Raw genomic sequence first — 21,140 nt, forward strand, 5'->3', positions numbered from 1 at the left:
TTATTTGAATGGACATTAACTTGGCGACTGTATTTCTCTATTTCTCTTAAGTATTAATTGTGTGCATGTACCATCATAAAATTAAGATGTTATTTTTACTACAACATAGTTATGTGTCGTCAAAAAGTGGAGTTTGGGGGTCGGGCCGGTTTCTATTGGAATTAATCCCATATGTTCTGTTGTTCACTTAACGCGGGACCGTCTGGGTTCTATTGACCGCGTTAAGTGGGGTACAACTGTATATACAGTTAACCCTCACTTTACGCGGTCCCGCATTCCGCGTTTCCACGTTAACGCGGTGCCTTGCCAGAACCTCACGTGCTCACATTACGCGGTACGTGAACCCCATTACGCGGAGAGTGTCCGGCGCGACGCTATTTTTAGATTCGCCCCACCCGGCCACCCGGCCACCCGCCCGCCTGCCTGCCTGCCTCTCTCTCCTCTTCCCTCCGCTTGGGCAAGCGGCGCAGTAAGGTTGCGCAGTGTGTGTCTTTGTTGCGTTATCACTGACGTCATATGACGTAACAGACCTGTGATTGGCCATGCATCCCTACCCCCCTCTGCTGCTAGCTGTAATTGGCTTAAAGTATTATGACGTGTCCACCCGGGGGAGGGAGGGAGGGAGGAAAGACGACGCTTGACCTAGCCGCGGCAGTTTCATCCCTCAAGGCCACTCCGTGTAAACGCGCATCCATTGTTCCGTAAAATGGCTTCCGCCGGACCACCACCCCCAGAGAAAAACCTTTCCTTACCTGGACCCAGCGGCACTAAACCAAAGAAGACACGACGTTCCTTAAGCTACGAGGTGAAGTATACCATCATCCAAGAGTTGGAGAAAGGAACAAGGCAGGTTGATTTGGCGCGCCAGCATGGTGTGAACGAATCTACGATCCGGACTATAAAGAAGGATTCAGCCAAGATAAAGGAGCACATGAAGATCACAAAGTCTACAGGTGCTTCTATGATCAAGTATTTTCACAACCAGGTGCTTCTCAAGACAGAAAAATTACTTGTGAGGTACTTGGTGCGTCAGGCGCGACGGAACATGGCGGTCGACACGCGCTCTGTTAAGGACTACGCACGTGAACTGTACATGGCAGTGGCACGAAAGATGGGAATTACAGAGCCCAAACCCTTTAATGCTTCCTCTGGGTGGTTACAGAGGTTTAAGATCCGGAACAAGATCACCAATATAAACATTGGTGGTGAAGAAGCGAGTGCTGACCGTGCTGCGGCTCGGGAATTTCCTCCGTTTTTACGTGAGATTATGGAGGAAGGACAGTACAGTGACGACCAGGTGTTTAACATGGACGAATCTGGTCTTTTCTGGAAAAAGCTACCTTCCAAGTCCTTCGTTGTGAAGAATGCCAGCAGGATTCGGGGCCGGAAAATGCAGAAGGAACGCATCACCGTCCTGTTTACCACCAATGCCTCCGGTACCTGTAAGCTCAAGTTATCGGTGATCCACACAGCACGCAAGCCGCACGCCTACAAAACCATGGACATGACCAAGCTAAATGTCCACTGGCTGACCGCACGTAAGGCGTGGATGTTCTCTACACTGTCCCTCTCCTGGTTTGATGACTGTTTTGTTCCCGATGTAAAAAAATTCTGTGAACGACAGAATGTGCCATTCAATATTTTGTTGCTGCTGGACAACGCACCAGGACACTCGCCCCTAATGTTAGATCGTCACCCCAACGTAAAAGTGGTCTTACTTCCTCCCAACACTACGTCATTAATCCAGCCCATGGACCAGGAGTTGATTTGCAATGTGAAAGCTGCATTCTCAACCAAAAAATTCCAGCTCCTGAACGACTACACCAACACCAGGGAAGAGTTGCGTAACCTGAGTGACACCACCACCGATAGCAAGAGCGAAGAAGATGAGGATCAACAGTTGGAACAGCAAAAAATACTCTTCAAACAATTCTGGAGAATATTTAACATCAAGAAAGCTGTGGACTTCTTGGTGGAGTCATGGGATCAGCTGTCTATTGCTACAATTCGTCACGCATGGAGACATGTGTTGCATGGAATACCAGGTGAGAGGAGGAGTCAATCTGTGACTGGTGAGGTTCAGAATGTTGCAGTAGCAGTGGATCTTGCCAGAGAAGCTGCGCAGACTGTTACAGTTCCAGGCTTCTCCGAGACCACCAACGACGACATCCTGGAGGTGATCAGAAATCCTGAAGTGACTGCCGGCGAGATGTTGGAAGAAGAACACGTCAGTGAAGAGGAGGAAGAAGGTGCGGCAGTCTCCGAAGAACACAATTTAAGTCATAGTGATATTAAGGGTGCCATGGAGTGTGCAGAGAAGATGAAGTCCTTCCTTTCCCGCGACAATGACGATGACCGCTATGAAGTCTTCCATAACCGGCTGGTGCAGGCTATGGAGCCGTACATCAAGGTGTATCACGACAACATCAACGCCAGCCGTCAGCAAAGCATAACAGATTTCTTCACCCGCAACCCACCACAGCCAGCCCAAGCCAGTGATAGTGGCAGTGAAGATGACTTTGAGGGATTTGTCAGGGAAGCCCTGACAACTGTAAGTGACAGTGATGGTGATTCACCTAGTAATGGTGATTCACCTGAGGGCCAGTAATCTGCCCTCTGCTTCGGAACCAGCCTCCATCCCCGTATGCCGACCCATCTCTTCTACTACCGTAAGTGTTACACCAAATTTTTAGTTTTCTAACCTAACCTTTATTTTTCCTATGTTAACCTTTATCTTTCCTAACCTAACCTCTTCTATATTACTTGTTTTTTCATACCATCATAAAGTTAAGATAAAATTTTTACTACAAATAGTTGTGTGTCGTCAAAAAGTGGAGTTTGAGGATCGGCCTGGACTCCATTTCAATTAATCCCATATGTTATGTTGTTCACTTTACGGGTTCCTCACTTTACGCGGGACCCTCCGGGTTACATTAACCGCGTAATATGAGGACCAACTGTATATATATATATATATATATATATATATATATATATATATATATATATATATATATATATATATATATATATATATATATATATATATATATATATATATATATATATATATACACCGTATATATAAATATGTTTGTGTAAGAGGAACAATTGTGTAAGTACGTAATATTTTTTCACTCAAATCCTAATGAAACACTACTGGAGAACATTCCTTTGTCGCAAAACAGTTTATAAATTAAAGAAAATAATTACAGTGTGTTTAATATATTACAGTATATTATAAATAAATAAATAAAACAAATAATTCGGTAAATCTATTTAAAGTAAATGGAAAATAAGCAAACATGTTATTTACCAAGACGCTTCCGTCTGGCTCAGGGTGAGATGGAGGGGAGATAACAAGGCTATTTATAGCCCATCTGAAGTGGCGAGTACCCTAATGCACCATAAATAATTCATTGAACATTCATTTTTTGTACATAGTATATTCACTATATATATATATATATATATATATATATATATATATAATATATATATATATATATATATATATATATATACACAGCTAGACCGACTTACGACTCTACGTGGACTTACGACCGTCGGGACTTACGACCGCCGCAGATTTTTATTAATTTTTTTTTTTTTTTTTTTTCAAATGACCGCATTTTCTATACGAAACGTTTCCAGTTAATGTAGTCACCATGTATAATTAGAAAATTATGGGGCCCATGTGCATTCAGCTGACTACATTAAGGTTAAGTGCTCAGTCACACTATATCCATTCCTTATTATTTATTACTTTCACTGTACTGTATCCATTCACCATTATTCATTACTTTTACTGTACTGTATTTCATTGTAGATTTTTATCTATATCAGGACTTCGACCATGTCAGACTCGACCTGGATTTGGGTCCCTAACCCCGTCGTAAGTCGAGTCCTAACTGTATAGTGAAGTCTCTGGTGCACTCTAAGATTAAGAGAAAAGCGGAGGACTCAGAAGCGTCCTGATGTGAGAGAAAAAACAGGCTAAGTATGATGGGGACCAAATAAGAAAAACATAGCTACATGTTTTGTGGACTACAGTATAAGCGTACCCTTTTCATCACTTTGTAGTAAACCTAGCCATGCCTATGTGTTTTATGATATTTACCATAACATTATATATATATATATATATATATATATATATATATATATATATATATATATATATATATATATATATATATATATATATATATATATATATATATATATATATATATATATATATATATATATATATATATATATATATATATATATATTTAGTGGGTCTAAAATGGTAGTAAAATGGGAAACTTGGGGTTGGGTCTTGGGTGCCTGGAACCAATTAGAATAAATCCCAGAGGTTCTGTACTTTCGTTGTCGGCGGTTCAATTGGCGCTACAAGGGATGACTGTACTGTACTGTATATACTTGTGACACTGACCAGTTGCTTCTGGTGTTATGGTCAGGGGTACCAAGTGACAGCACTAGGATCCCTTCCTCTATCAAGGAATAAGGAATTGAAATTTAAATTGAAAAAAAACATTCAAATAATGGGACCTAGCGAACCTAAATGGCCCTAGGCGGGCAGTCACGTATACCTCAGCGTATTCTTATAGATTGTGCTGCCAGGCGTCGTTATCTAGTGAATTTAGTCAATATTGTACAGTAACAATGGACCTAAGTGCAAACCTGTATTGTACATGTACTAAATGATTCTGATTGCTAAAATTGTTATGTCTATTGCAAATACTGTATAGCTTGTTTATACAGGTATTCAAATAAATTACTATCTTACAAGAATCCCTCACTGTAAATTATATTCACTCAGGTTGTTGGTGGCAAATTATATGAATCATAACAAAAGATTGGTGATTTCTTTGTTTATTTTATATAATATGTCAGACTAAAGTTAGGATAATATAATTTGCATTTCTGAAATCCTTGCAAGACAGAGATTAATTTAAATATAAGCATCATATATTTTGCTCAAGATATAAAAAATGTAGTACATTAGTGTACAATACTGTAGTACATTTTATAAAAAGTTTTTAAACTGTATTTTTGGGTAGATTTACATAAATTTCTTCATTTATTTTCATCCATTTACATGCACACACCATGCTAAAAGAAATAAATAACCTTAGTGCAAAGCTGGAGAGCACATGTACAAATTTGATTACAGTACTAAAATTGTTTTGTCTAGTGCAAATTATAGCACGTTTATATTCAAATTAATCAGTATGTTACAAGAATCCCAGCAATGTTAATTATATTCACCCAGGTCATTTCACTGGCTTTTTATAAGAGAGAAGCTTAGTCACTTAAGATCTGATAAATATACACGCGTTAGACCTGGGCCTGTGCCAACTGTCAAACGTACTACCTCCCCTCCCCCCACGCCCCCTCTCTCTCCTCCATCTGCCCGACGTTGCTGGAATCCTTGTAAAACATTGAATAATTTTAATATAAATGTCATGTATTTTGCACAAGAGATAAAAATTAATCACCTGTATCACATTACAGTAGTGATTTAAGAGTAAAAGTGTATATGTACATATATAGTATTCCACATACACGTAAGTATAAATACAAAGTTTGTGATGATCGTACAACGTCCATTTCGGTTAACGTCACGTTTACAAGAACGTATCTAGGACGTTAACTGGCGCATGACTGTATACATGTGCATTCAAGGAAACAGCGTCATTTATCTTATTAAGAATATGTACAGAAGATTCATTATTGTTTATTACTGAATATGTATTTGATTGAATATATCTTTATATATGCGAAATAAACAATACAATTCATTAATACTACATAGATTATTAAAACACACAAGAGGAGAAGAGACTGCATTGTTGTTGTCAGTGTTTACACCCATAATGTCAGTTATCCACCTGAGACTGGTTGTTGTTGTAGTAAAATTAATGTTAAAAATATGTATGTTTTAATTAATGTTATTTAATCTACAGTAGAAGTAACCACTGATATTAAAGAATTTTTTTTTATACTCGTACGTGTGCAATGAAGAAAAAATAGCGTCATTTATCATATTAAGAATATGGACAACAGATTCATTATTGTTTATTACTGAATATATATTTTATTGAATTAATGTTTATATATGCAAAATGAGCAATACAATTAATTAATAATATGTAGAATATTAAAACACACAAGAGGAAACGAGACGGCATTGTTTTCGTTAGTGTTTTCACCTGGGACGATGGTTCAACATATTAAAGTATAGAAAATAAGACCCTGGTTATAGCTGGAGTAAAATTAATGTAAAAAAATGATTATATATACTGTATATATATATATATATATATATATATATATATATATATATATATATATATATATATATATATATATATATATATATATATATATATATATATATATATATATATATATATATGCTGATAACCACAAGGAAAGAAGAAAACACGAAGTTCCCAAGCGCTTTCGTGTAATTCACATCTTCAGGGGTGAGTACAGACTAAGGAGAAGTACAAAACAAGGTGTATATATACAGAGGAGGGTGAGATCAGGTCCACAATGGTCAGGTATTAGGTAATGACCCTACTAATCTTTAAATAGCACACAACGGTTGGTGGTCAGGTCAGATGGTCAAGTGACCCGGCCTTCTCACCTGGTCACAAATCTTCTTAATTACAAAATTGTCCAGTTTGTACAGGCCATTACTCAAATTCATGTTGAATGCTTCGGTATGTTTAATGAGACTAGATTCTATGATGTTCCAACTATCAATTGAATTACAAGGTAATATTGAGGAGGCATTGTCCCAGTCAATGCAATGCTTGTTATCCCTCAAATGAACAAACAGAGCATTGGATTCCTGGCCTGTCCTAACTCTATATTTATGTTGTTTAAGTCTAGTTACAAGATCTTTACCTGTCTGGCCTAAGTAAAACATATTACATTCCTTGTAAGGAACTTTATAAATGCAACCAATTGTGTTGTCGGGGGAGTTGTTGATTAACATTTGTTTAACAGTGCATGAGTTTTTAAATGCCACATTGACGTTCCAGGTTTTTAGTTGCAAAGGAATTTGAGAGAAATTTTTGTGAAATGGCAATATTAAGATATTCTTATGGTCATGGGTGGGCTTGGGATCAGTTCTATAAAAAGATTTCTTAGTAATGTTCAGGCATTTGTCTATGAAAGATCTAGGGTATTTAAGGTTTGAGCCAATATTATAGATATATTTATATTCCTCATGAATGAATTCCGGGCTGCAAATTCTCAAGGCACGTAAAAACATTGTTGAAAATACTGACTGTTTGACTCTATTATGGTGGGCAGAATAATAATGAATGTATGAACACACATTAGTAGGTTTTCTATAAATACTGAACTTAAAAGTGTTACCTATTCTGTGTATCAGACAGTCTAGGAATGGCAATTTACAGTCTTGCTCTAATTCCACAGTGAATTTGATCGAGGGAGCTAAGTTGTTAAGTTGTGGCAGGAAATCTTTTAGGTCCTCATTACATGGCCAGAGACATAATACATCACCACCATATCTAAACCAGACTGCTGAAGGTGGTAAGATATTACTTAATAGTTTCTTTACAAAGAATTCCATATATAGGTTGCTTAATACAGGTGAGAGTGGATTACCCATTGCCATACCAAATTTTTGAGCATAATATTCTCCATTGAATTTAAATTTACAATCCTTAATACATAGTTTGATGAGTTCGATGAAGTCGTCTTTCGAGACGAGCAATGAAATATTATCCAGGGAATCTATGAGGAACTCTAGTAAATCATCAACTGGGACCTTTGTAAAGAGTGATGTTACATCAAAACTGACCAGTTTAAAATCATAATTAATGTGTAAGTTATTGAGTTTATCAACCAAATCCATATTATTCTTGATATTAGAGTTAGAAATGTTGCCAACTAGGGGATTTAGTAAAGAAACTAACCATTTAGATAGTTTATAAGAGATTGACCCAACTGAGCTAATGATGGGTCTTGCTGGGTTATAGAAGTAGCAATCCACTAATGGTAAAGAAAAAAAAGTCAACGAATGTAAGTGTGTACATGTGAAAACATAACGTCATTTCTCTACATAAGAATATGAAAGCAACACTTGTTTGCTGTTCATATATGTTTTAACTAATACTTACGAATGTAAAACAAAAATTCTACTCTCCAATGGTGGTAAAGTCTAAAACATAAGGACAGCCAATGTTGTGTGAGTTTTTACTCAGATAACGAAGTCATCAGGTTAAACTGGCTGAACCTATAGGTTCAACTCTGGCTGAAGCTTTCCATAAAGATGTCATAGCTGTTGCTGAAACTGTTACTGAACCTGAAGTTTTTGCTGAGGCTACTGATGATGCTGAATTTGATGGTGTAGCTGAAGTTGATGGTTTAGGCATTCGAATAATAAAGCTGTCAAAAGAACCTTGCAGAGCTGCTTTCTTTTCTCATTATACATCTTTATGGAGAGGTCATTTGCATTTTTCATGTCCTTATTAATTTTAATGCTTCGTTCTGTCAATGGATCCTGTTGAGAAATATGTTCATTGCTTGCTCCATATAATATCCACAGACATCTCACCTTTTTCATATCGTTTTAACACATCTAGTTTCTCTGCTGAGCTTATACACTTTCTATTAGCTTTTGAACCAGCACTACCATCACTTGCTTATGTTGAATTAGGACGCAAAAATGCTGTAAGAAACCTGAGAAAGTTTTTCTCCTTTTCTTGTTCAGATGCGTGAAAACAAAGGGCCCGCCAAGCCGTGACTGTTTATACTAGTGAAGCTGGCGTCACCACTCACTTGCCCGGCAGCCTCCGTGCGCAAGGCGTGTTTTTTTTCTGTAAATTACATATAGGGATTTAGTTATTACAGTGATCCCTCGGTTAACGAAATTTCGGTTAACGAATTACCTTCCATAAGAATCTTCAATTCAGTCCGCCAATACAGTAACCAGTTCTAGGGCTTAAATTCGTTCCCATTTGAGTAAATATCAAGAAGGTTGTACTATTCAATAATGTTCCAAGTTTTATATTAAAATTTTTAGTAATTTTAACACTTACAGTATTTGTAGATATATGAGACGAATATGGCTGTAATATGTAACTGTACTATTTACCATTATTGATTCAGGTCTCTGTATTATATGTTTTATAATCATACTCCCTTTTGTCACCAAGTGTTAGTTCAGGCTTTGGGCACATGCGCGCTGTACGCTCATGCTCAGATAGAGATACCCAGAGAGATTCCAAGACAGGACGCTGTTTACCCTTGTCTTAACTCCTTTTGTGTTTGTACCAGGAATAGAACTTACGGACTTGACATCAGTGTGTTTCCTTTACCCCTGAGTGTAAGGACCACCTGAGTATCCCACATTATTTAACATAATTGCAGTACTGTACAGGAAACTAGTTTTTAGGTGCACCAATCAGCCACTTGACTCACCTAGCAAGGCGTCAGTTTGTATCTCTGGTCAGTGGAGGTAACATCTTGCTTGTGACTCTCTAGAACATAAACTATTTTTACGTTTTTACAGTACAATTATTGGTCATTCTGAAATTTATTTTACATATTGACAATACAGTCAGTTCTGCTATATTGCGATAGTTGTGTTCTTGTAAAACATCGTGCTATAGAAATTCGCCCAATAGAAATAACAGGGCTTATGGAGAAAATAGGGTTAGGTGCAGATAACTCGAAATCGAAAAAAATTTAGTAGTTAGCCTAACACAAAGGATAGCACAGTCTAAATAAATGTTACATTCATATCTAATAATGAAATCATACAGTAAATGTAACACTTTACCTTGAAAAAATATGAATATAAATTGATGGGGGAGAAGGGTGATTTTGAGGTTGATAACATCAAGCTTCTCTTCAAGTGTTATAGCCTTTCTTTTACGATCATCACCGGGAATGCGATCACCAGAACGCTTCTTGGAGATATTCTTCTTTACCATATTCACAGTTAATACCACAAAATTGGAGAAATAGTAAGCAAAAATCACGTTGCAGCAAACAAGAGTTCGCGTTTTACAAATATCGTTCCTCTATTCATAAATCGCGTTAGAGCCAATTCATGTTGTCAAAACACGCGTTATAGCAGAACTGCAGTGCAGTGTTGATTTAAAGCAAATAATCTTGAATTACACCCAGTGAACTTAAAATTTTATGGGTGAAATGACGGCATGAAGCATGGGGTGATTTCTCTTCCACCCCCACTTCCTTCTCTTCTCCCTTCTCCTCCACCCCCACTTCTAATTCCCATCATCATCATCAACCAGGAGCCTTCTACATACACGCCTCAAAGTAAGTGTACTTTACTGCATTTATTTTTACTTTGTATGTAATTTTCGGTGAGCTGGAACCAATTATCCAAAATCCCATTGAAACAATGGTTTCGGTTAACAAAATTTTCGGTTAACAAACGACCTTCTGGAGCGAATTGTGTTCGTTAACCGAGGGACCACTGTATTTACAGGTACAGTCAGTTCTGCTATAACGCGATAGTTGTGTTCTTGTAAAATATCGTATAATAGAAAATCGCGTAATAGAAATAACAGGGCTTATGGAGAAAATATGGTTAGGTGCAGATTACTTGAAATCGAAAAAATTTAGTAGTTAGCCTAACACAAAGGATAACACAGTCTAAATAAATGTTACATTCATATCTAATAATGAAATCATACAGTAAATGTAACACTTTACCTTGAAAAAATATGAATGTAACTTGATGGGGGAGAAGGGTGATTTTGGGGTTGATAACATTGAGCTTCTCTTCAAGTGTTATATCCTTTCTTTTACGATCATCACCGGGAATTCTATCACCAGAACGCTTCTTGGAGATATTCTTCTTTACCATATTCACAGTTAATACCACAAAATTGGAGAAATAGTAAGCAAAAATCGCGTTATAGCGAACAAGCTTTCGCGTTATACAAATATCGTTCCTCTATTCATAAATCGCGTTAGAGCAAATTCGCGTTATCAAAACTCGCGTTATAGCAGAACTCACTGTATATGAAAATGTATTTTTTTTTATTCTATTTTTGACGTAAATACGAAGAAAATAATGTGAATTGAATTGGGTCCTAAATTAACCATGTTCTTAAATATGAACTGTTGTTAGTAGAATCGTCGTTATCGGAGGCTTTCCTGTACTCAAATGTATTACACTAGTCTAAAAATTTTATCTCGTGTAAACTATGTGATGTTTATACTCAAATTAATTGCTATCTTGCAAGGATTCCAGCAATGCAAGTTATATTCTCCTTAAGCCAAAAGCTACCTTCACCCTGGCTGGGAGGGATGGAGGGAAGTTCTGTGCCCTCTCGTAATTTTCTCCTGACTAAAGGAGGTATTGGACCATCAGTTCCCGGAAAATCGTTGGTGTACCTGTACCTCATAGGTAAAATAGTCATTCAAGGCATCTTCAGCTCAAAAGGCCCACTAATCCCCCACCCAACAATGGGTGATCTGATATTGCATCAGGTCAGGTTAGTAATGTGACCCAATAATCTCCCACCCAACCTTCATCGCAAGTGTTAAGACATGATTACTGTAGTTATGCATTACAGTCAATTGAGTGAAGTGTCTGCATATTCTAGGCTAAAGATGACAGGATCTGCTTCAGTACAATATATACACTACACAAGAACACTTGCCAACAGTGTGTAACAGAGTTGTGACCAATCGCCCAAGCGACTAATGAGCCGATCAGTGGTGAAGAGGATAAAAGTAACACAGCTCTATTCACGCCCATATCATATAGAGCTTTTGTTTTTAAAAATATGTTTATTTCACCAAACTTTTAGATAAAGTATTCATGATTATTTTTATGACACATGCTGTTTTTGTTCATATTAAAGAATGGAATTCCCATCACTATATCACATAGAAATATTTGGTTTAGGGTATCTTATTGGAAACATTAGCCACGCTTGAGTGAGGAAAGGTGGGGGGGCTGACCATGCGACCCTACCCACCCACCCACCCACACATCACACATACAGTACACCCTACGTCACACACAAACACACCCTCTAACAACCACCCCACACACATTTACATTAAATAACATTACAGTGGTCCCACTCTCTTACCATTGACAACACAACATACCGTATATACTCGTCTATAACCCCCCTTCGTATATAGGTCGACCCCGATTTTTTGACCAAGAAATCGTTAATTTATGATATTCCTCGTTTATAGGTCGACCCAAGTTTTTGAGGGTAAAGGAACAACAAAACCTTCAGAAAAACACTACGTCCTATAAACTTGTTTACCATTTATTATTACGACACTTTACACTGAAACGCAGGTAGTTTCAACAAAAATATTGTATATTTCCATTCAAGTAGTTATTCAAGTCAATTAGGAGGGAATATTATTGTAATACAACAGTTTTTTAACTAAACCATTCGAAAAGTGATTACGGTAACATCTTTTGAACGAAAGAAAGCCAAAGTCATTGTTTTCGTCACGATTTTATCCCACTTTCCACTGTATTTCTTATGTCATTTCAGCAAAAAATATTACATTTCTGTGAATGTAGTATATCAAGCACAGTATGAATAGAATATCATTGTAATATAACAGAATTTTAACCGAAAACTATTAAAAAAACGAATAACATCTCAAGAACATCGGAAGCTGAGGTAAAGTCTTTTGTTTTCGACATGTATTTTATCCTATTTTACATTGAAATACATCACGTTTCAGCAAAACTACTATTTATTTCCGAGAATATATTCATTCAGGCGCAGTTTAGGTAAAATATACGTGTGATGTAATAGTTTTTTAACTGAAAACGATTCGAAAAACACGTACCCTCTAGCCCTGTTCAAGGAAAGGACTGGGAGAAGCTGTTTGGTGCTGCAGACGATGACAAGAAAAATGATTTTGATGGATTTTAATGAAAATATTCAGAAATATGGTATCGTAATATTTATTCAAGTCAATTAGGATATTATTGTAATACAATACAACAGTTTTTTAACTAAACCATTCGAAAAGTGATTACGGTAACATCTTTTGAACGAAAGAAAGCGAGTCATTGTTTTCATCACAATTTTATCCCACTTTCCACTGTAATACGTATGTCATTTCAGCAAAAAATATTACATTTCCGTGAAGGTATTATATCAACCACAGTATGAATAGAATATCACTAATATAACAGTATTTTAACCGAAAACTATTAAAAATACGAGTAACATATCTTGAACATCGGAAGGTTAGGTAAAGTCTTTTGTTTTCATGTAGTTTATCCTAATTTACATTGAAATACATCACGTTTCAGCAAAACTACTATTTATTTCTGAGAATATGGAAATGTAATATTTTTGCTGAAATGACGTACGTATTATAGTGGAAAGTGGGATAAAATCGTGACAAAAACAATAACTCGCTTTCTTTCGTTCAAAAGATGTTACCGTAATCGCCTTTTGAATGGTTTTCAGTTAAAAACTGTTATATTACAATAATATTCTATCCTAATTCACTTGTGATGTAAAAGTTTTTTAACTGAAAACGATTCGAAAAACACGTGTACCGTCTAGCTGATACGGCAGAGCCCTGGTCGCGGAGGCTTTGTGTTTGCATCGGCCCTTCTTAAGCAGCCTTTAATTTTAGCGTACGTTGAAATTGTGTTTACCGGTGTATTCTTATTTTCTTGCTTCTTATTTTCCAGAAATATGACAAGTTTTTATATAATACAATGTTACGGTACAGTGGGGTATGCTATAACGAACGTAATTGGTTCCAGAACCTCGTTCGTTATAGCATTCGTTCGTTATTGGATTAATCCTTTCCAGGCCCCCAAATACAACCACTTAACACTGAAAAAATTCTGTGGAAAATGTAAAAAATACGGTACTTTATCTTACCTTAGTGTTATTCAGCATGCAGGTACCCCTAAACACTGGCACATCACTATCACTTCCACTGGGAGTCTTGGCTTTAAGGTCCTCAAACAATTGTTTAGCCTTCTCACAAATTATAGCTTCACTAATGTTACCACCTGCCATTTCTTTCTCCTTTATCCACACTAAGAGTAAATTTTCCATCTCTTCAATCACATTACACTTTGCTTTGCTAAGTCTAGAGATTCCCTTAGCCACTTGCACAGTTTTTAACTCCTCTTTATTCTTCAAAATCGTACATATAGTCGATTTAGCCATCCCATGTTCATCACTAAGTTTCACAATGCTCCTTCCATTCTCACGTTTCTTTATAATTTCTTTCTTAGTTTCAAGGGTTATTAGCTTTCTCACTCGCTTTGAACGATTCATTGTTACAATTGTATACTTGTACAACAAAATAGTTATACAAATAACGCGAATTTCCACATCAAAAGACGAAATTTCAACAATAACAGTGGTGCACTGGCTACACAATGAGACAAAGATGGCGCCTGACGCTCTTGTTGTGGTCGCGGTACAACAATATTCATGCGCCAGGCGAAGTAGTCCTGTATTCATCCGCGTTCGTTGTAGGAGTTGCGTTCGTTATAGCATTCTCAATTTTATAGGTAAAACCGTTCGTTATAGGAATATTCGTAGTAGGATCCGTTCGTTATAGCATACCCCACTGTACTTTTAATTTACAAGTATTCATTTTTAAAAATACAGAAGGCACCAAACAAATACTAATACGGATATTTGCGTCTCTCTCCCGCCAAAAAAGACCAAACAGCTGGTACTCTCTCCCTCATCCCTACCAAAAATAGCCCAACATCTTTCTTGTTTATTCTCTTCCAATTTCTCACTTTAACTGGTATTTTTTACTTCATATTGCCTACATCAGATAAACTACAGTAATTGAGGTTAGATATTGTTATAAATTTGATTACCGGGTCCTGGCAGGTACCGTTAGAACCACCTGACCCTACCAACAGTGTTGCAAGTCAGACAGCATTTTTTTTTTTTTACATTTTTGGTGTCTCCATTTGTTAATTTTTTTTTCTGTGGGGTTTGCACAATAGTATACTGTTTTACCTACAGTATTGTAAAATGATTTGGGAAAAGAAATACTCGGTAACTTAAAATTTTAAAAGGAAAATTTTGAAACTGGCAACTGTGTGTAGATGACCTGACTCGCATCATATTGATGTTTCAAATTTAATTAACAAAAATTTATGTATCTATAAATAAACTTTTAAAAATGAATACTTTATGTTTTACATACTCCTGTGCATACCATACCATGCATTTGGCTACTTTGGGCTTGCTATGATGACGCAAGAGATCTGCCCTGGCAACTGTACCGACACTCACAGCGGGTGGTGCGTTGGTGCGTCGTTTCCATTGTTTACTGGTACTGTAGTTACTGGTAAATATTTTTCAACCTAACGAAACTATTACCCGTATAGAGGTCGACCCCCAACTTTTTGCCCAAAAATTTGGTCTTAAGAACTCGTGCTATACACGGGTATATACGGTACGTATTGTTTCTCAATCTTGACCTTTTTTCATTTTGTATTTCTTTATTGTTATTATCATTACATTTTGTCCCCAAGGCCCCGATGTGGGTCAGTGACCTGTGCACGAGTGGGCCCCTGGTGTGTAAACCTTACCTAACCCAACAGGACAAAAGAAAAAAAACTTAAAGAACTAAACCTGAAATTGTAAAGTCAGAAAAATTAAAAAAAATTAAAATTTCTGACAAAAACACTATAGAGTAGAGTAAAGTACTATGCAGTATTCATATTTTTAAGATGTCTATCTCCCCATACAGTATACAAATCACTATGTATAGTACAGTATAGAGTTCCGTGCATGGTCATTACCGAATATTAAACCAAAATTTTTCTGTAGATGATGATAAATTGCTCTTTCTGATAATAATAATATCCCCCCCCCAAAAAAGGATGACGATGCTAATTCTTACTGTTGTCATAGTAAGTAGGATTTGCACGTTTCCTCATACAGGAGGTCCCCGACTTAAGAACGCCCGTCTTGTCACCCATGTCTTATGGTTGGACTTCCAATAAACTCTAAGCTTTCCTCTTACCACTTTTTGTTGCTTGAACACCCTGGGGTTCTCAGAGTGGTAGACAAGCATAGACTTCAGTCGGAAATCCCCTGAAGCATTGGCACCAAGCACTAGAGTGAGACGGTCTTTCATGGGTTTATGCCCAGGTAAAGAGGCTTCATCTCTGGTGATGAATGTTCTTTTGGGCATTTTCTTCCAAAACAGCCCAGTTTCGTCCACATTGAACACTTGCTGTGGAAGATAATTTTCTTCATCCACCAGTTTGTTAAAGTCCTCTACAAACTTTGCTGCTCCTTCTTTATCTGCACTTGCAGCCTCACCATGCCTAATAACACTGAAAATGTCACTTCTTTTCTTAAATTTTTCAAACCAGCCCTTGCTTGCCGGAAAATCTTCGAACTCTGTGCCAGAAGAACCAGTTTGATCTTCCTTTAAATGTTCGTAAATCTCCCTGGCTCTTTCACAAATAAATTCTATAGAAACTGAATCACCTTTCATTTGCTTTTCCCTGATCCAAATGAGAAGTAACCTCTCTGTTTCTGCTATTAGGGATCTACCTTTAAACAGTCTGGTAGATTTGTCTCTCACTTTCACTTCCTTAAACTTGTCTTTCTGTGCAAGAATTGTCGACACAGTTGATGCCGACATGCCATAGTCTTTACTAAGCACATTTGTTCTAATGACCTGTTCATGTTTCTTTATAATTTCCTGCTTTACCTGGATTGAAATAACTTTTCTCGATTTCTTTGGAGCCATGCTGGATTCGATTTCAACACTGAAATTTTAAGTTTTATTGCTGTAAATAAAGAAAATTTTCTTTAAATAAACACTGCACTGCGCTATATATTATCAATATGTAAAATTTATTTCAAAATGAGCAATAATTTGATTGGAAACACAGAAAAAAGTGTTTATGTTGAAGAGTCTCAAACAAGATGTTCCTTCCTCTGAACCTATAAACAAACTGACGCCAAGCTTGGTGTGTTGAGTGGCTGTTTGGCGCACCAAAAATCTAGTTTCTTGTACAGTACTTCAATTATGTTCAGTAATTGTTAAAATTACTAAAAAATTTAATATAACACTTTTAAAATTATTGAATAGTACAACCTTCTTGATATTTACTAAAATGGTAAGGAATTTAAGCCCTAGAACCGATTACTGTATTGGCGGACTAATACTACAGCTGGTGAACAGCCAAATGCAAGCAAAAACATGTTGGGAAAAATTATTAAGGAAATCGTTAACCGAAATTTTTTCTTTAACCGAAGTGAAGAATCTTATGGAAGGTAATTCGTTAACCGAAATTTCGTTAACCTAGGCATTCGTTAACCGAGGGATCACTGTACAGGTAAAGTTACTGATGCCCACATGTAGGGTGGCATTGTCTACCCTACTGTCTTGGGATAAGGATGTGCATTATGCATTATCTGGGTAAGATTAATCAGCTTAGTTAGCTCCAATTGGGCAGAACTTTCAATATAAAATCTATGATTTTTTTGTTCTAAGAACTTTTTTTTTCCGCAGGTTCCAGCATTCAAAAAATAAGTAATTGCCTTAGGATGCATAGGATTTTTTTGGCTCAGAAGAGAGTACCAAAGGTGAACTTGTCCAATTTCAACACAGAGATTGTGAACCCTTCATGTGTACAGCATTCCTCTGGCCAGTTGCCAGTTGTGTTCGGTCACAAAATATTTAAAAATCATTTTGTTACTGCATCAAGCTTAAGTGGTAAAGAATTCAACAGGATCAGAAAATCAAGCAATAGAACTGATTTTAAAAATTTTATTCATCAAAATATCATCAACACTGCTAATGTAAATACATCTGAGGCTGAGAGTAAAACTGAGAATGAAACTACGAGAAAGAAGGACTTCAATTTTGATGCACTTGGAGCCTGGGATAACCGTATTGACCTCCCGATCATGATGGAGGCCAGCATTAAACATGGTACTCCTATACCAATGATTGTTCCCGCTGATGTTGGCTGTTCAAGCATTCTTGGAAAACGCACATACCAAGAAGACAGGTAAGAAGGAAGAATTGCGTTTTCTTAATTGTTAAGTATTGTACAGTCACGTTCAAGATTCTTCGATTACTGCTGGAGACACCTGGCAACTCAAGGCCGTTTGTTTACTGTAGTACGTAGTAAAAATTATGAATGAATGTAAAAGGTTATCGGTGATTGGTTACTTAGTCCTCTGTTGCTTAATTAATGGTTGGGCTTTGTTGTTTTGTATTATTTTACACGACATACTATAGTAAACAAACGGCCTTGAGTTGCCAGCTGTCTCCAGCAGTGTTTGAAAAATCTTGAATGAGACTGTACCTTCATTTGTAATTAGTTGAGAATATTTCATAATGTGAACTGGGGTCACTTTGGATGGTTTTAAATTTTTTTTTTTACAAGCTGCTGTTCAAGATAAATGACCAAAAGTATTTGTTAAATATCCTATTGGTGTATGAACCAATGGCCTAGCAATGTCCAATAACTAACATTTTAAAGTTCACCTTATTTTAGATGATAAACATTTATAGGTGTATTAGCCCCTTAGTTCTTATATAAATGTCAGGGCAGTACATTGGGTTTATATAATCATATCACCCCCTGTAACTTAATCACTGTAGCTATGAGTGTTAAGATGAGGACGGAGGCTCTATTAAAGAGCTCTTCTAAATATGTCCGGTTAGTGCGAGGTGTTGAGTGGCAATCCGCAGGCAACCGGCTTTTAAATGCTGACCTTAACAGTCTTAGGGCCACGCCTCAAGGAACTTACCCATCACATGATGTGACCATGTCACCTCATAACTAGTGGAAAGTTACAGGGGGTGATATGATTATATAAACCCAATGTACTGCCCTGACATTTATATAAGAACTAAGGGGCTAAGATATTGCTCGGTCACCACCTTCCGAGCTTCCACGAGGAATAAACTAATCTCGTAGAATACATCCTATACATAAACCTAACCATGTTACAAACATAAGTGTAGACATTAAGCTGGGGACTCTGGAACCGTAGGCTCATCAACTACTGGGGTCCTAGACCTACAGTTTTGAGATTACAAGTATTCTGTGTAATTTCACTAAGTAATTTCCACATTTTAGCATATTTTCAACATTACGGTATGGTACTTAGAAAAAAAATATTGATATGGGGAAAACATTCTTCATAACTTTGCATTTTTTTGTTCATAAATTGAGTCATACTGTAGGTCAAAATTTCTTTTTTTGTAACTTCAGATTTTTGTAAACTTAACCTTCATAAACCAAGGACTGCCTGTATCATAGGAACACAAGCATACAGCTGCTCCCCAACTTACGACGGGGTTAGGGACCGACATCCAGGTCGTAAGTTGAAATGGTCATGTCGGAAATGCTTAAATAATACATAGACATTCTAAAATGGGGGTCTCTTTTTCTTCTCAGCACCACAAAACACTCACTTTTTTGCCAGCCATTTTCAAGTGAATTACAGATGAAAATTTTGTCTCTGTACTGACTTTGGAACTCGAAAATACGTAATTTGGCCAAATTTTTGTACGACTGAGGTAGGTCGTAAGTGTGAGTGGTCGTAAGTCGGGGAGGAGCTGTAGAGGAAACTGCAGCAGGTCTAATGGCCCATACTGGTCAGTCCCATTTACACCCAACCCCTATTGCTCATACTGTACTATATCCATCCAACCTATATTTAAAGCTATGCAGTGTGTTCCAGTTAATGATGATGTTTGGTAACTTGTTCCACTCCTCCACTACTCTATTTCCAAACCAATGTTTAACTAAATCTGAATTTGTCTTATTCAAAACCATTGCTACCTGTTTATTCCTGGTTGGATAATTCAAGTACCTCTGTTTAACCATAACCTCCATTTATGCACCTCAATCATATTGCCTCTCACTCTACATCTCTTGAGGGAATGCAAATTCAGATTCATTAATCTGTCTCTACTGTATACTCAATGTTCCTAATGCCCGGGAATAGTCCACATTAAATTTCATCCTGTAGATTTGCGGAGACCTCATCAGATTTAGTTACACGCCCAAGATTTAATTACACACCCAAGATTTAATTACACACCCAATTTAGTGTCATCAGCAAATTTACTTACACAGTAAACCCTCGATAACTTGGCGAATATGGAGTCTGACCTTGCAGAGTTATCACAAATTCAGACTTATCGAGGCAATTTCCCCCCTCCTACAAAAATGCAACAATAAAAAAATTATAGACCCATATTATGAACAGTGAACCCTCGCTTTACGCGGTTTCACTTTACGCGTTTCTACATTTACGCGGTACCCTGCCAGAACCGGAATTCCCACTTTACGCGGTGCATCTACTCATATACGCGGGTGAAGTATAATTTTTTTATTTAGCTCATAAAATTCATACAAATTATCCGGCCAGAATATAATTTACATTGCTGGAATTCTTACAATTTGATGATCATTTTGAATATAAGCATCATAGATTTTGCATTAGACATACAAATTTTAGATCTAATGCAAGTATTTTGTTTACTCAGAGCAAATATGTTATCTTTTGTGCAAAATATATGAAGTGTATATTCAAAATATTCCTGGTCTTACAAGGAATCCAGCAATGTCAATTATATTATCCTAACTTTAGTCTGAGGTATTATTTATTACTAAAAAGGTAAATATTCTGGTTTCTCCCACACATTTCTCTGGTAGGGAGGGTTGGTGGGGGGTTGGGGGGAGGGAGGGACCAACCGGCCATCTGGCGCGGTTGTGAAGAATATATTTTTTTTTTATTAACTGAAGATATTTGTTTTAGCTCATAAAATTCATACAAATTACCCGGCCAGAATATAATTTACATTGCTGGAATTCTTACGATTTGATGATCATTTTGAATATAAACATCATAGATTTTGCATTAGACAAACAAATTTTAGATCTACTCTAAGTATTTTGTTTACTCTGAGTAAATATGTTATCTTTTGTGCAAAATATATGACATTTATATTCAAAATATCCCTGGTCTTACAAGGAATCCAGCAATGTCAATTATATTATCCTAACTTTAGTTTGAGGTATTATTTATTACTATACCTTAAAATCTAGTGGTTTTTCCCCCAAACATTTCTCAGAGAGG

General features: G+C 36.7%; 1 protein-coding gene across 3 annotated transcripts in view; it reads left to right on the forward strand.

Moving 5' to 3' along the window:
* Window positions 1-21,140, forward strand: part of LOC121878058 (protein phosphatase 1K, mitochondrial-like) — a 41,692-nt gene that overhangs the window by 11,346 nt on the left and 9,206 nt on the right. For all 3 annotated transcript variants that reach the window (XM_042384036.1, XM_042384034.1, XM_042384035.1), the window contains exon 2: window positions 17,548-18,049. In XM_042384036.1, coding sequence (XP_042239970.1) covers window positions 17,583-18,049 — 467 coding nt within the window. In that variant the 5' untranslated portion in view covers window positions 17,548-17,582. The remainder of the gene's footprint in view (window positions 1-17,547; window positions 18,050-21,140) is intronic.

This window comes from Homarus americanus, unplaced genomic scaffold, assembly GCF_018991925.1.
Source record: "Homarus americanus isolate GMGI-L3 unplaced genomic scaffold, GMGI_Hamer_2.0 scaffold45562, whole genome shotgun sequence".
Classification (NCBI taxonomy): Eukaryota; Metazoa; Arthropoda; class Malacostraca; order Decapoda; family Nephropidae; genus Homarus; species Homarus americanus.